The sequence below is a fragment of the Sinocyclocheilus anshuiensis genome, unplaced genomic scaffold (genome assembly GCF_001515605.1).
Source record: "Sinocyclocheilus anshuiensis isolate Anshui unplaced genomic scaffold, SAMN03320099.WGS_v1.1 scaffold739, whole genome shotgun sequence".
NCBI lineage: Eukaryota > Metazoa > Chordata > Actinopteri > Cypriniformes > Cyprinidae > Sinocyclocheilus > Sinocyclocheilus anshuiensis.
The window spans coordinates 455,948-472,456 of NW_015551105.1; the positions used below are offsets into that span (position 1 = coordinate 455,948).

The 16,509-nt window shown below is 36.9% G+C and overlaps 1 protein-coding gene across 2 annotated transcripts in view; it reads right to left on the reverse strand.

The window, feature by feature from the left end:
- Positions 1-16,509, reverse strand: part of LOC107662885 (von Willebrand factor) — a 35,255-nt gene that overhangs the window by 13,862 nt on the left and 4,884 nt on the right. Inside the window, exons 9-33 of one of the 2 annotated variants that reach the window (XM_016453003.1) lie at positions 16,161-16,272; positions 15,999-16,045; positions 15,467-15,603; positions 15,248-15,386; positions 15,017-15,117; positions 13,676-13,871; positions 13,186-13,401; positions 11,753-11,993; positions 11,497-11,591; positions 11,176-11,330; positions 10,429-10,532; positions 10,171-10,309; positions 9,945-10,079; positions 9,430-9,576; positions 8,512-8,652; positions 8,313-8,411; positions 8,039-8,195; positions 6,703-6,858; positions 6,474-6,609; positions 4,080-5,521; positions 2,444-2,554; positions 2,207-2,350; positions 1,964-2,107; positions 875-1,039; positions 729-775 (exon numbers count right to left, since the gene is read on the reverse strand). In XM_016453003.1, coding sequence (XP_016308489.1) covers positions 729-775; positions 875-1,039; positions 1,964-2,107; positions 2,207-2,350; positions 2,444-2,554; positions 4,080-5,521; positions 6,474-6,609; positions 6,703-6,858; positions 8,039-8,195; positions 8,313-8,411; positions 8,512-8,652; positions 9,430-9,576; positions 9,945-10,079; positions 10,171-10,309; positions 10,429-10,532; positions 11,176-11,330; positions 11,497-11,591; positions 11,753-11,993; positions 13,186-13,401; positions 13,676-13,871; positions 15,017-15,117; positions 15,248-15,386; positions 15,467-15,603; positions 15,999-16,045; positions 16,161-16,272 — 4,706 coding nt within the window. Of the gene's footprint in view, positions 1-728; positions 776-874; positions 1,040-1,963; positions 2,108-2,206; positions 2,351-2,443; positions 2,555-4,079; positions 5,522-6,473; positions 6,610-6,702; positions 6,859-8,038; positions 8,196-8,312; positions 8,412-8,511; positions 8,653-9,429; positions 9,577-9,944; positions 10,080-10,170; positions 10,310-10,428; positions 10,533-11,175; positions 11,331-11,496; positions 11,592-11,752; positions 11,994-13,185; positions 13,402-13,675; positions 13,872-15,016; positions 15,118-15,247; positions 15,387-15,466; positions 15,604-15,998; positions 16,046-16,160; positions 16,273-16,509 lie in introns of those variants that run through there. The other variant, XM_016453002.1, reaches the window with a different exon arrangement.

A 16,509-nucleotide genomic window follows, 5' to 3' on the forward strand; every position in this document is an offset into this window, starting at 1 on the left:
AAACAGGCACAGCAAGCCTGGAACTTTATAACCTGGAGTTTTATAGCACTCTAAATTGCAATTTAAGAAAAAGCCCAAAACAGCCAAAAAGTCGTGCAGCCCTAGGTAGGCTAAAACATACTATATGCAAGTAAGTGAACGCAAACACTTCTGTCTATGCAAGCAAGCTACTGTATGCATTTGTTGCATTCTGAAATGTGGTGCTATAGGGGGCATTAGCATAAACTTTCTTCTGTTGTCATTTTTCTCTTTCAGGACATCTGCTGTCAACAGTTGGTTTAAGCGTTGACATTTATAGCTAACTGTCTGAATAACGTCACATTGAGCTTTAATGGCATAAACATTTAAATGTAACTCTATCGCCCCCGAGTTCAGAGGTTAGCTACTGCCATTGCCACCCAAAAGTGCATGCTTGTAATGCATTGGCCTAGCATTCATGTTTGCGTACTTGCATCGAATATGTTACTAGCCTATTATTAAATTATTCGTTAGCGATCAGCTGTAGCTTAGGATTTTTGAGAGATGAAGTTAATGGCCCATAATGTCTGGTTCAGTGAAAATATGATGGATTCCGAAATCCAGTGAAAGACAGATTGTTCTTGGAAGGTTTGCATCAGATCAAGAGTTTGAATGGTAGAAAATCAGAAGCTGATGTAAATAAGTTGAGGTCTTTAATGGGAGTTTGATGGAATGATGGGAATGTTGCATCCTACTAAAACACAGCTCACCTTCCGTTCATTCCCTTCATCATCCACACACACTCCAGGAGGACCCGCTGAGGGACATCATCATCATCATCACCACCATCACCATAATCAAACTGCTACAGTATTCCTGTTTTATTGTGTTATGTGTGTGTATACGAGAGTCTCACCCCTACAGAGTTTGTCGGTGAACGACTGGTCGAGTGCAGCCATGGCGAGCAGGTACTCTGTGCTGCTGAGCCGAATGATGTTGTCCTGAGCGTGCCGTCCCGCGAGCGTGCTCAGTTCAGTCTGGTCATACTGGTTACCCAGCCCAATAGGAAACACTGACACACCTGTATGCAACAAACACGAGCTACTTGTAAGTCATAATGTTACGTAATTCAAATCATGAAAGTAGGATTTTAAATGCATAATATTATGTAGATAAAGTAGATATGTAATATTTACTAACAAAGAAATCTTTGGTATATTGCTGCATCAGCCCCAAGCTGTCATTAGTATGAGGACAATGGAGCAGTTATGTAAGAAATTGAATTTATTCATGAGAAGGAACAAGACAGACATTCAGGAAATTGCCTCTTTATACAATCTGAAGTAGCAACCGGTGGCTGACTGCACTTCACTTTGATGCTAAAGTCCTTATGACTTTATACTCATCATGACTTTAATCTAATAATGCTGTGATTTCATTTCATAATGCTACAACTTTATTCTTTAAACTTTATGATTTTTATTCCCATAAAAGGCCTGTTATGTTTTCAAAACATCATGATTTTATTCTCAAAATACATTTAGATTCAATTTTTTATTTTTTTTAATGTTAATATGACACTAAAATACGTTTGTAGTGACATGCTGTTGATTACAGCAGAAAATAATTTCAACTCATTCCTCTGCTTTAGACAACATCTCAAAAATATTTTTTTGTACATAGTAAAGAAGTAAAACCAATCAAGCATGTTTAAAACTGAATAAGCTTAAAAATAAATCACATTTCATACATACAGTAACATTTTTTAAACAAAAATACAAGCTGCACGGTATTGCTTTTAAATCTGGAATATCTTGCCCCATAGACATTATGCATTACTGTAAACAGGCTTGTTTTACAGTCTGAGGGAATTTAAATTGGAGTAGAAATCAACAATGTACCATTGATGCTGTTAATAATGTTACATTTCTATTAACTCCTGAACATTACTTTAAAGACCACTTAAAAGAGTGCATTGATAAAGCGGTAAAACAATTTCACCCACCAGCGGTCAGAGCCTCGTTTGCTGCCTCTTGCACTGAGTCTATTGACCTGTCTGTCACCACCATAACCACAGCTTTAGGGATGCCCATCCGTCCCCCGCTGGTGGAGGAAATGGCTGTCTGCACGGCCAATCTCAGTGCAGCTCCTGCAGAGACAGAGGAAGGACGCCCACATTTATGTAGCGTGGTGTATATTTTAACTGTCAGGCTGTACTGTAGCTGTTGTGTCTTCACGGCATGTTTACCTAGTCTTGGTGTGTTGTCTGTCTTGCTGTGTAAGGTTTCTAAAAGCTTGAGAAGGTTGTCTTCTGTCTGTTCATCCCTCCATGTGACAGCAACTGCTGATTTTGCCCCATACACTATCACCGCCACCTGTGTGTCATTGCGACCTGCAACACAGATAAGCACAACTCTAGAAGTAACCATTATAATGTATATATAAAAAAAAAATATATATATATATATATCTTATTGAGACTTACCGATATTTGTGCCCTTTATAAAGGTTCTCACAAATGTTTTGAAGTCTTCAAACTGGTTATCAGAAGAGGCTCTCAGCAGGAACAGCACGTCCATGGGCTTTGAACACGGCACTGATCAAACACACACACAGATAGAATTACAAAGAAAGCATGTATGTATTCACTCCTTCAGCATCTATGCATTGACTATCCTTGCATTCAACAACTAGAAACGGCAAAATTCTAATATCAGCTTGAGCTTTGCATGGGTTACTAGGAAAGTGATAAATGGTTGCTAAGGTGTTCTATGTGGTTTCTAGGCTGCTCTGGTTAAGTAAGCAGTTACTAGATTGTTGCTAAGGTGTCATGAGTGGTTGCTGGGCCATTGCTAGGGAGTTCTGGATGGTTACTAGGGCATTCAGAGTGGTTGCTACATTGTTCTGAGCGGTTGCTAGGCAGCAGTTGCTAGATACTTGCGACAGTGTTCTGTGTGATAGCTAGGCTGTTGCTAGGGTATTCTGGCTGGTTGCTAGGGCATTCGGAGTGGTTGCTAAAGTAATCTGAGATGTTGTTGTTTGTTAGGTAGTTGCTAGACAACTGCTCTACTGCCACTGACTAATCCAAATCCAATCATTTTTGATAATTTTCTGTACAAAAGCATGTTTTTGCATCATTTGTCAGCCAATTTCCACTCTAATTGAGAGAATTACATTATTCCATTGTTCCACAGCAGTCATTCTCTCTGCTGCCTGACTGTTCCTTTAGCAATTTAAAAGAAAGAACATAGTAGGGCTACACAATTAAATAAAATTGAAATCATTATGGTTTAGTGCAGCGGTTCTCAACCTCAGCAAACTTCGAAGAGGGCCTCAAGATGACTTAACATTATAAAATAAAATAAGATAAAACATCATTAAAACAGCTAAACAACAAAAAAATCAACATATTTCTTATGTTAATTCATTCAACTATTTTTTTCCTTAGAAGAACCAGGGTTCCCCCAGTCTTGGAAAACCTGGATATATGCAGTAGCCTAATTTTAAAAGCGAGTAAAAAAAAAAAAAAAAGAAAATTAATTAAATTTCATAACTCCATATGCATTTTTATATATAATATAAAAAAACAAATTTTTGTGATTATTCCAAGCTCTAAATACTTTATTGAGTAACAGATATTATTACAAACATTTATTTAAAAAACAACAACATTTAAATCCTAATCCAGTAAATCATAAACAACTGAAAAAGTCATGGGGTCTTTGAATATTATTGTTAATAATGGAGGGGCCTTGGAGTCATAAAGGTTGAGAACCACTGGTTTAGTGTGATTATCAAATCGCAAAGTCAAATTTTTACTGTTGTAAAGAAAAATTATATTTATTTATTTATATATATATATAAATTTTTGCATTGTTACATTCATATTTTATTATTAATTATTATTAAAATATGTTAATTATTAATAATCATAAATATGATTAATTATTATTTTACAGTTATATTGATATATCACAATATTTTGGCCAAATTGTGTAGGCCTACAAAAAAGCACAGCAAACCTAGAGCTTTTTTCTTAAGTTAATTTTTTTCCCCTAAATGGTGCAGCCCTAGAATGTGACAATATGCTAAAAGAGTGTAGCGTTGTTGTTGTATCTGACCTGAAGGGGGCAGCGTAGCTCTGGGTGGCAGTGTGGGCAGCACAGGCCTTCTGATGGTTTTACTGATATTGATCAGCATGGGCCGCAGTATCTTAAGATCCGAAGGATTATCCAGCATGATCGGTTCATCCGGGAAGCTCAACTGCACCAGATCCTCATATCGAATCTGTTGGCCGATCCCAATCGGATACACTTTTTTATGAGCGGAGCTCGGAGGCCGCTGAATGACGTCCGTCGGAGGGCTCTGTGTGATGAGAAACACCATCTGGTCTGGCGTATTACTGGGTGTGTCTGTAGTGACAGTCTCATACACAGAACGAATGGCGTGGCCTGTGTTGACCTCCACACCTTTGGTCCAACGTAATTGTCGCATTCTTTGCAACACCTGCTCCCTGTGCTGCAATTCCATGCGGCTGATTACCACAGTAACCGTGAAGGAGTACTGCACCACTGTGATCCGTAGATTCTCCACCTCTTTTTGATCAAGCGAAGCAACGACATCAACCAAAGCATCACGTGTTTTATTGAAGCCCTCCTCGCCAACTGCATCTGAGCTTTCCAACAGGAAGACGACCTCGTATGTTGTTACTGTAGGTGGAGGAAATGTTGTTCCAGGGCTGGGGATGCTGGGAAATGTGTTTACAATGGCAGCGGTTGGCGGAATCGTGGCGGGAGTGAGCTTAGAGGTGGCGGTAGTTGTTGGGGTGACTGAAGTGGTGCTGGGCTTTGTGGTAGAGGGTTTCTTTGGGGGTTCAGGATCCAATCCCAAAGTGCAGAGGTAGTCCGTGATGGCCAGAGCTTCATCGTCCAGCTCCGACACGCTGCTCACCACGTATGAGCGACTGCTGGGTGTGGCTTTCGTGATCTCATTAACCTGTGCCATGTTGACGTCAGGCCCTAGAGCCACCGTGAGGATGGTGATGTCTTTTTTACGCAGCAGACGCTGTGTACTACGCATGGGCCGAGGATTTGCACTCGCCGTCAGCAAGATAGCGACGCGGCCCGCATGCTCGCGCTTGTTTTTATCGTAAATGTAGACGGCTAGATATTTTATGGCCTCGTCCATAAACGCAACATCGCCTCCGCTGTAACGCAGATCACGCACCATCTTCTTGAAGATCCACTTCTGCACCTGCATGTCGTAACTTTTCACACCGGAGTGGAAGAGCAGGACCGTGGCGCGAGTATGGGCCGAACCCATGCGGAAGCGCTCCACCACACGGAGGATGAAGAGCTTGACCAAGCCGAAGTCTTCTTCACTCAGAGCAGAGGAGCCGTCCACGAGGAAGGCTAGGTCCATCGCTCTGTCGCAGGCATCGGCAGGCACCGGGGTGGAAAACGGGAGCGGCGTCGGGGTGTTGCTGACGGTGGTTGGTGTTAGTGTGGAGGCGAAACCAGTTACAGGACATGGGCCGCACGTCAACGTGTTGCTCTCACAGTGACTGAAAACATAACAAACATGACAATATTATACACTTAAATGGATGAATTAAAAAAAATTATATATTATAAAATTAAATAATGTTTACAATTATTTTCATGACAATTAGCCACAATTCTCATTAATTTAATGTGGAAAATTCTATATATTAAAATGGAACACACGTTTAAATTATAAAATAAATATTAATAAAATATTTAAATAATATTGTGTATTATTAATATACTTTGTGTCTTTGTGTGTATCAGAAAGAGCTTTATTGTGTGAATATCTGTGCTGTTATTGATAGCAAACTATTGAAAAATGTTTGTTAATTGAAATAAGATAATAAATGAAAACATTTATTATATATATTTTTATAAAATAAAATATAAATATTAGAAGAAAACATCTGAAAGAAATGTTGCCTTGGCAACTAACTGAAATAAAATTAACTTAAGTTGAAGTACCGACATGACTAAAACCAAAACTAAACTAAATAGAAACTAAACTAAACTACATTTAAAAAAGTAATACAAATGACAAAAGCACATAATAAAATTACTAAAGCTTAAACTGAAAATATAACATAAAAATTAATAAAATAAAATATAAATAAATACTAATAAACATTATAATAGTATATAAATATATATAATACTATATAATAAATAAATAATGTCATTTACTTTTAAATTATAAAATATTTAAACATCATGATTCATAACTCATCATTCCAGAGAATGATATTGAATGATATTTTTGCTTTACAGTAATGAAAATTTGTGATGAAATCATGAAAATAATGTAAAAATGTAAAACAATTTAATGGTCCTAGCAACAACAAAAATTGTCTTATGTAATATTTACATTTTTTCAATTCAATTTTGGGATTAAAACTTTTCTTTGTGAGATTCTCCCACACACTGCATACAACAATGAGCAATTGAGATTATAAACAGAGCATGGCGTACCATATCTGGCAGAGATGAGGATCGTCATGGTTAAGGATGAACTGTTTTCCATGGGAGATTCTCTCTCCGTCATGCACACACACCTGACACTGTGACAGTTGCACACACTTCCTCAGCACCTCATCTAAAACTTGCCCTGAGGGACAGAAGCAGACAGAATGTGTGAATGAAAGTGAACTGGAAGTCTATGAAGTCAACTTACTTGCGAGTATGTGTGAATTGGCGCTACCTGATGGGCAGACAGCATGGCATCCCTCCACACATGTGATGGGACAGCTCAGAGGCTCAGGGTGCTGGCAGGTGGGAGGGCAAGCGCTTCCACAGGCGTTATATCTCCACTCACACTCAACCCCTGCGTCCTTATTCAACTCCTCACAGCTCAGTGCTGCAAGTAAACAGTCAGTTACAACACACTGTTCTACAATATGACTTACAGCAGTGTTTCTCAACCAGGGGTCCGTGGACCCCTAGTGGTCCTTGACATAAGGCCAGGGGGTCCGTATAAAGTATACATTTTTGTATAAATTTTGTATATTTTGACATGACATGTTCCCATGAAAGAAAAATCCAATATAGCTGATGATATGGCCAAATACTGGACAAGTCAGCTAACTTGAATTATACTTGACTGCATTTGGTCCTCACAAAGACACAAATGATACGAGTCAATTTTGTTCTGGGGGTCCTTGAGGATGGTTCTGAATTGGACTGGGGTCCGGTACGCCAAAAGGTTGAGATTCACTGACTTACAGTACATAGCATTATTTTGCCCCTTGGGATTAAAGGGCTAGTTTAACCATCAATAAAAATTTGTTCTCACCGGGCTCAGAAATTAGCCAACATTAGATATTTGTCATTGCATTTACGCCTATACAGTTTACAGTAGTTTTATGTATTTATATAATTGTATTTAATTCTATGTATTTATAATCTGTATTTAATGTATTATTATAGGCCTATACCATTAGCAACAGAGTTCTATATATTTTTATTTCCATAAAACTTCATTTTTACATTCACACACACACACACACACACACACACACATATATAACATAAAAATAATTACATAAATCATTTTAACTCTAAAATTCTCAGCTAAAAATTATTCAGAAATAATTTTTTGTTCATAAAGTTTTTCAAAAATAATTTTCCAACTCTAAAAAATATATATATTACAGTTAACTAGCTAAATCTGACAAAAAAACACTTTTGAGGATATGCTCGAAAAAATTAAAATGATCCATAAATAATTGTTTATTTACCCATTTTGATAAAAAAACAACTCTTAAATCTCACAAAAACTGGAAATGCTAAAATTAGTTTTGCCCTTTAATTTGCTATTAATAAAAATCATATTTTCACAACACAACTATTTAACAGTTTAAAAGACTTGGAGCACTGTGAATGATTGATTTTAACTACTTTTAGGGTACTTTTACCGTTTACCGTCCTTTTTGGTGCTTGAGAGCTTTTATAACCATCCACTTTTATTGTTTAAAAGAATATGAACATTCATGTACATGAAACGACATGTGGGTGAGTAAATGAGTAGTGAAACTTACGGCACAAGTCGTTGGACCTCCAGTTCACCACCAGTCCCTTCTGAGCGCACTCGTGAGCATAGGCAGCAATAGTGTTACAGAAACATGCACAATCACCCACAGACGGACACGAGCATGTGTCATGAGTACAGATGTCCCAGTACGGCTCAGGGTCCACCTGACACAGACAGAGAAATCATTTTTTTTAAAAAGCGTAAGCAATAGGAGTAATGAACACATGGCAATGTATTTTCGTCGTTTTAATTGTGACTGTTAGAGTATAAATGTTACCAACCACACTATTGCACTCCCTGAAAATGGTGCTGGTGAGCACACGGCAGGACTGCTCCACCGTCACCAGCTTCACCATGTCTGTGCTGCACTGAGACACAACCTGCACACAGACGTCAAAATATGAGGTCATTTTATGCCTCTATATTCTGAGCCGCTGTAAGAATACACTCTAGTTTAGGCTGTGATGGCCATGAACTCACCGGAACAGCGTCAGCACAGCTGGGTCGAACTTTCCACGAGTTTCCAAAGTCTGCAGCGTCCACCTCCATCTGATTACTGCTGCTCAACAGGTCATTATTCTGAATGGCATCAAAATTTCCACAAAGGCCACAGACTTTCCCCTTAAACACACATACATAAACTTATTTTAAGCTTATTCTTAATTTCTCAACTGTAAACCCTTAGAGAAGCAATTTGTGTAAGCAGAGAATGTGTGTGTTTCATGTAACTGCACTATGGAAACAACTTGGGTTTGTTCCAATTCTGGAACATTTTCAAAGGTAAAAATTATTTATAAATCATATTTAATTCATACATTTTGATTCATAAATGATTTTTGAACTCAGGGTTAGCTTTTTGCTAAATATTACATATCACTTTGGGGACATACCCAAATATATAATAAATCATTTTTTAATAGTTTTTTTTCTTTATTTAACCAGTAAAATCTGACAAAAACCCAGGTAGAAATAATTCCTAAATCATATTTTATTCAAACATTTGGATTCAAAAATAGTTTCTAAATCTAAAATATTTTTTACTTTTTAGAGTGAACTTGACAAAAACTCACTTTTGAGGACATGCTCAATGGTAAACAATTATTCATAAAACATTCATAAAATTAGATTTATAACTCCTTTTCATTCATAAATGTCAAAAACAAAGATAAAAATTCATTCATAAATAGTTTTTATTCATAAAATTGGATTCATAAATAAAATTTTAATTTTAACTTAAAATGATTTTTAATTGAGTTAACTCTTGCTAAAATTATTCATAAATAACTTTTTAAACAATTAATAAAAAAAATCTATGGTATGTGCTCATTTAGATAGCTAGGCAGATGTTCTCGCGCGTGTGTGTGTGTGTGTGTGTGTGTGTGTGTGTGTGTGTGTTACCCTGTACTGTCCATTGATCTGCAGTGAGATTCGGGTTCCTGTGTCCCAGGTGATGGAGATGTGTTTACCCAGAAGGATGATGTAATACTGTCCCGAGCGCACAATCTCAACCGCTGTCTCTTTCAACACAGGCCTCTTCATCCTCACCTAAAGAAAAAGAGGACAACAGAGTCAGAAAGACAAAACCTGTATGCTTTCACTTCACATATAATGCTTACAGTAAGTAATATTTGTTAACATGGTGGAAGAATAATAGAATCAGTGTACTATACAAAATATGTTCTATATTTAAGTAGCAATTATTTAATCACAACCTTTCTGATATTGTAAGTGTGATTTTTTTTTAATACAACAGATATTTATTTATTTAAATAATATTATATTTTAATTTCAGACTCAATATGACCAACAATTTCCAACAAAAACAGCTGTTGCTGTATTGTGTGTTGACAAGTCAGCATCCAGGACTAGATATGTTTTTTAATGTAAAATATAACTCGCTGAAAGTGTTTTACCTCGTTGTGTTCCATGACAATCAGTCCGCCCATGTACATCACTGTGATGCTTTTACTGCAGCGGTAGCCTGCGATCCCACAAGCAGAGTTCTCCACCAGAACCCTAAACGTGCCGTCCACCCCGTTACAGTAATCCTGCTCAGACAGACAGAAGAATGAGGGAAAACAGGAGAATATGAGGGACCGAGGAGGAAAGAGAGCAAGAGAGAGAGAATATTGGCTTTACCTGAGCTAGCACGTATTGGCAAGGTCCAGGAAATGAGAACTTGAGTCCATCAAAGCTGATGTAGTGTGTCTCTCCTATCACACGACACACACCGTCACACACACGCTGCGTACACTTCCACTGACGCTTCTCACAAACACTGGGACACAAAAGGAAATGTAATTGTAATAGAATGATCGGAATGTTTATACTTGTCATCTGATGTTTGCAACAAAATGACATTACAGTGTCAGGATGAGCCCTGATTGGCTGATTTACCAGGTGTTGCAGTCCACATTAATGCTCTGTCCTGAGGCATAGGGACGGTTGTTATGGTAACAAGGGCACTGGTCTTGGGGAATGCATTCTTTTTTGTGTCGAACCTGCAAACAGCCATTAAATCAATCCTTATAGCTTCCACAGTATAATCCATTAAAAAGTTGCAAACTCAACTTTTTCAGATATTAAAATATAAATTTCTTATGATGTGCATTCCTGATATAAACTGTGCTCCTGCTGCAGGCATTTGACATACTATATCAAACTTCACACATGAGTTTATGTATTTGGAAGATGTAATGACGTTCATATGTAAAATGTTGATTGATAGAAAGTTCAAAAGTGTCACTGAGGACTGGATTAATGATGCTGAAAATTCAGCTTTGCATCACAGGAATAAATTACATTTTAATACATATTAAAATAGAAAACAGTTATTTACAGTCATTTAGTTTTGATCATATAAATGCAGCCTTGGTGAGAATAACTTCTTCATTCAGTTGAATGGTAGTGAATTTTTCAAAAGTATTTTCAGAAATATTTATGAAAACAGTGAAAAGTTGTAATTAATGTAGTATAGATAAGGAAACGTAAAGCTGATCTGATCTGAATTGACCAGTCCTAGTATGTTGAAGTCCTGGTTCATGAATATTAATGAGTTTCATTAATGTAAACATAATCGATTTTGACAAGAGAAATGTCAAACAGTTCGTCGCTGTGTTTCCTAATGTTCACTCTCTCACTTACCATTCCAGGTGGACACATACAGCCAGACACACATCCCTGACTGACACACTCCAGGTCCAGATTCTGGCAGGTCTTGGCACACTCTATCCCAGGATCCCTCACACTCTCACACTCAAACCGTTGCAGTGGAGGGGGACAAGTGATAGAGCGCCGTCCTACAGGTGAAAAACACACTCAATTAATTCATTATATGTATGTATTATATGTATACTGTATGTACTTGTCTGAGCCACTTGACAATATTCTGTCCACTTGTGTGTCACTGATGTGCAATTGTGCTCCATTAGAAGTGCACAGAGATACGAAAGTGAGGAGGAATACCTCTTGAAGAAGAATGTTCGTCAAAGAAGAGGTCAGACAGAGTAGATCCACTGGCTTCATTAGAAGTGCATTGCATGGATCCACTCTCGCATACACTACAAGAAAACATACACAGAAAAACATTAACACTGACATTTAAAACAATAATAAACACACACACACACACACACACACACACATATATATATATATATATATCAAAGAAAGCTTATGTGCATCTGTATGATAAATAACTGTGATGTTTTTTCCTGCTAACCAGATGGAGTGATGGTCCCCAATCATGTCGTTAGGCTCAAAGATCTCTCCGTTATGGTGGCACGAGCAGTGTTCGGGGGGCACACACTCGCCCGCGTCGCTGAGGAAGAGTCCTCTGGGGCAGAAACAGCCTTCCTCACAGAAGCCTCTGCAATCACCGTCAGGCAGCGACAGAGAGCGGCATGTCTGATTACACACGCTCCCACACACCTCATACACCTGGTCATCCGGACAGGTCAGTTCTGCCCAAACACACACTAAATAAATTATCTTAATAAGTGCTCACTAAGGCTGATCTAAAATACAGTAAAAACAATAATAATGTGAAATATTACAATTTAAAATACCTGTTTTCTATTTTAATATACAATGTAATGTCATGTCATGTAATATAGATGTACTAAAGATGTATATATATACAATATATATAATAAGTCTTTGTCAGTTTTGAACAATTTAATGCATCCTTGCTGACTGTAAGTATTACTTTCTTTCAAAACAAATTATATATATATATATATCTCTCCGTTATGGTGGCACGAGCAGTGTTCGGGGGGCACACACTCGCCCGCGTCGCTGAGGAAGAGTCCTCTGGGGCAGAAACAGCCTTCCTCACAGAAGCCACCACAATCACCGTCAGGCAGCGACAGAGAGCGGCACGTCTGGTTACACACACTCCCACACACCTCATACACCTGGTCATCTGGACAGGTCAGTTCTGCCCAGACACACACACACAAACACACACACACACACACACATTTGCTCTTCTGTCCTGAAGGAGACCTTCCATTGACTTTTATTATGTAAACCTTTAAAATGCATTTTTAGATTTTCAATAACACATTATTTAGTATGTTTATTCAGCTGTTTTGCTGTCTTAACATGCAATACACTGCAAAAAATGATTTTCTTATTCAGTATTTTTGTCTTGTTTTCAAATACAAATATCTAAGCATTCTTAAATCAACATGCATTTACGTTAGAAGCATGAGTCAACTTGTTTGCTTTGAAAAAGATACTTATTAAAACAAGAAAAATTAAAAAAATTACTTTCCAAAAAGTAAAAAATATATTTAAATTAGTTACATTTTAATTTATTTGTAATAATACATTAATCATAATTTAATAATATATGATTAATATATTTTAATAATAGATTTAATCATTTAAAATAATTTTTCTTACCACATTGGCAGATTTATTTTTATTCTGTGATATAGATTTTTCATGTTGTAATCACAAACTTACATAATTTTGATATATATTTCAGATAACAAGACATAATATCTTCTCTTCAAGTTCTCTATTTCAGAATGAAGATATATTTGTACTGAAAAATAATATTAAATAATATAAAATACTAAGAAAAAATAAAATACTAAGAAATAAAAACATATTTCATATGGCATTTAAACACAGAATGAGAAATACCACAGTATCCATGTCCCCTCCAGTTGATTAGCACTCCCTTGGCTGCGCAGGCGGCTGCATAGCTGCGAACAGCATCACACAGACAAACTTGGCCGTCTGTGCAGGAGCAGACGTCATAGCGGCAGTTTTTTACATATGGCTCAGGGTTGACCACATAATGACAGGGCACAAACTTCACAGAAAGCAGCACGGCACAGGCCTCTTCTGCAAAACGTACTGTAGACACAATACGACACGTTACCTAATGGCCTTTGTTGCCCTCTGGTATTCAGTGCATATATAAATCATGATTTCATACTCGCAGCATTCAAATTGAGATGATAATTCCTAAAAGTGCATTTATACTCTTTAAATATGCATCTTTACAGGGTTGTAACTGCCATTCATTTGTGTTTTTGAATGAAAATTCTTAAACTTTTACATGTGGTGCCCCTGATTTTGAATATTTGTTCATATACATGTATCTGTATGAGTGTGTGAGTGTTTATACCTCTCTTAGGGTTTAAAATACAGGGATCTGAGGGTTGCAATTGAACATTGTCACAGTCTGCGTTCATCTTCCATGCGTTGCCGAATCCTTCGACGCGTGTCTCCACCAGCCCGCCCACTGTTAAGAAGTCGTCTCCTTGGTTACCATTATAATTACCGCACAGACCGCACGTTTTCCCAGCATAGGCTGGGTTTAGCTGCAAACACACACACAAATGCTCTCATATCAGAATTGCAACACAGGAGTATTTTCACACGCAGACTCTATTATATGCGCATGGGAATTATTTATACACATTATTTTCAGCACCTAAAGCTCCCAGCTTTCTCAGACACACAACATCTGATCCTGACTGCTGGAAATTCAGTTTTTAAGGTGGTAGATTGTTTTACAGGGTTTCTGGATGGTCGAAGGTGGTCGTTAGCTAAATCAAACTGGTTTAGGTAATTGAAAGAAGATGCTTAGCAGAATGTTCACGCTGCTCTTTTCCATACAGTGAAAATGAATGGAAACGGAGGCTATCAAGCTTCAAAAAAGACAAGAAAACACCATAAAACTGATATCATAGTTATTATAAAGGTGGTCCATTAAACTGTATTCCAATGTGTCTTGAGGTGCTATATTTGAATGTATTCCAGTATAAATCCATAACAAAACATATTGGGCATTTCCTCACACAAAACAATCATATGGCTTCAGAAGATTTTAAATACAGCGCAAAAGTAATGTGCACCCCTTTTATACATTTATGGTGCTTTTTTATCATTTAAGGAGCTTGACAGCCTCAGTTAATATTCATTTTTATTCTGTGATATAGAGCTGTCAGAATTTTCTTTTTTTATTTCATGTAAAAACGTAAGTCTCACAGGTTTGGAATGACATGAGAGTAAATAAATGATCAGTGTTATTATATTAGTATTTTTTTATATATACTATTATAGTATTCAGTAATATTTTGAATTACCTTTCATTTTCATATTTTCATTTTTTATTTGAATTTTAGGGTCCATTTTGCTGCTTTTGTCGTTTTTATTTTTATATTTAATTTAGCTGTATATTTGTTGAGTTAGTTGGCAAGGCAACATTTCTAATTGTCATTTCAAGTTTTTACATTTTTCATCTAATATTTCTATTTTAATTTGTTTCAACATTTTGAAATGACCAATTAAAATTTTTTTAACAGTTTAAGTTTTTAATTTTAGTTTTTGATAACAATAGCAACACTAATGATGACACAATTTGAATTTATTAGGAAAACTTTTCCTTTAACCTGGTTAGAGCTGGTTGAGCTTGACCATGTTAAGCTGGTATAGCCTGGTTTTCCCAGCAGAACACACTTACTCTGAGCAAAACACGTCCTCTGCCATCCCAATCCAGATGTAGATCGTCACCATAACTCAGTCTCACAGATGACAACACAGTATTCTGAACTCTTAATGCACCTACACACACACACACACACACACACACACAAACGCATTATTGTTATGTGGTGCTATGATTTGTACACCTCTATTTTATTTGAAAAAAAAAAAGGCATCTGTATGTTCTGTGTATTTCATGCTGACAGACCATTAATTAGGGGTGTCTTCACGTCCATTCCATCCACAGAGACCACGCCCCCATGCTTGAGGCGAACCGTCTGATTGGGCAGATCATGGAACCTCAGTGTAATTGATCGTGTGCAGACGGCATCTTGGTCATCAGCACACTTGAACAGAAAAATACAAACATAAGCACACATCCTAACAAACAAGGACAAGTGTATATACCATAGGGAAGATTTCAGACCTGTGCAGTCTCAGTGATGACAGAAAAGAGTTGCTCTGGACAGTCTTTAGCCAGCAGATATTGACAAATACCACTGAAGGTGAAGAACTTATTGTCAAAGGTCTTATAATGGGACTGTCCTGTCACCAGACACTCCCCTAAGGAGAGACAGAACAAGAAACCGATTAGAAAACAATGTTTGTAAAAAAAAAAAAAAAAGAGTATTTTTTTGTGTATTTTTGTGTAAAAAAGTATTTATTTCAATAAAATCTAATTCAAAATATTAACAAAAACTATATAACTATAACTATATTATAACTCCATAATATATATATAAATCAATAATAATAAAATAACAGTATACTATTGTAATGTTTGCTAATTGAGGCATTCAGAAATATTTAATGTCAACATGAAACTGCATTTTCTACACATTTTTGTGTCATAGTGTGACATATTTCCTGGTGAAATAGGATATTTTGTATTTCTTATTAGAATGGAGCTGGACTGACATTACATTAAATTAATAGTTAAGTTACAAATTCACATTTACCAGGGCATTCTTCATTGGTACATTCCCATGATCCATGGCGACAGACGCTAAAAGTTAAGGTCAGTTAAGTTAAGACAATGTGTACAGATACAGCAGCCACAAATATTTGAATGCATTGTTTTGTAATGTGCACGTATGTGTATTTGTGTGTGTGTGTCCCACCATGTGTTGCAGTCCTGCGATATGGAGGAAGCAGGAGGGTATCGGCGTCCCGCATGCATGCAGGAGCATTGAGAGACATCAACACAACGATCTCCATCCAGCACCTTACCCGCTGACACACACATTTCACACATTCAACACTCAGCAGAAAAAGGCACTCTACAAAAATAACCATTCGTGTGGGTCTTGTTTTTCAGTAGAAATATCTAAAGATAAATGTACCTAAAATGCAAAATTTCAAAAGATTGCATCAGAGAAAATGTCATTTATTCCTGAATTTTTAAAGCTGAATTTTCAGCATCATTACTCCAGTCTTCAGTGTCACATGATCCTTCAGAAATCATTCTAA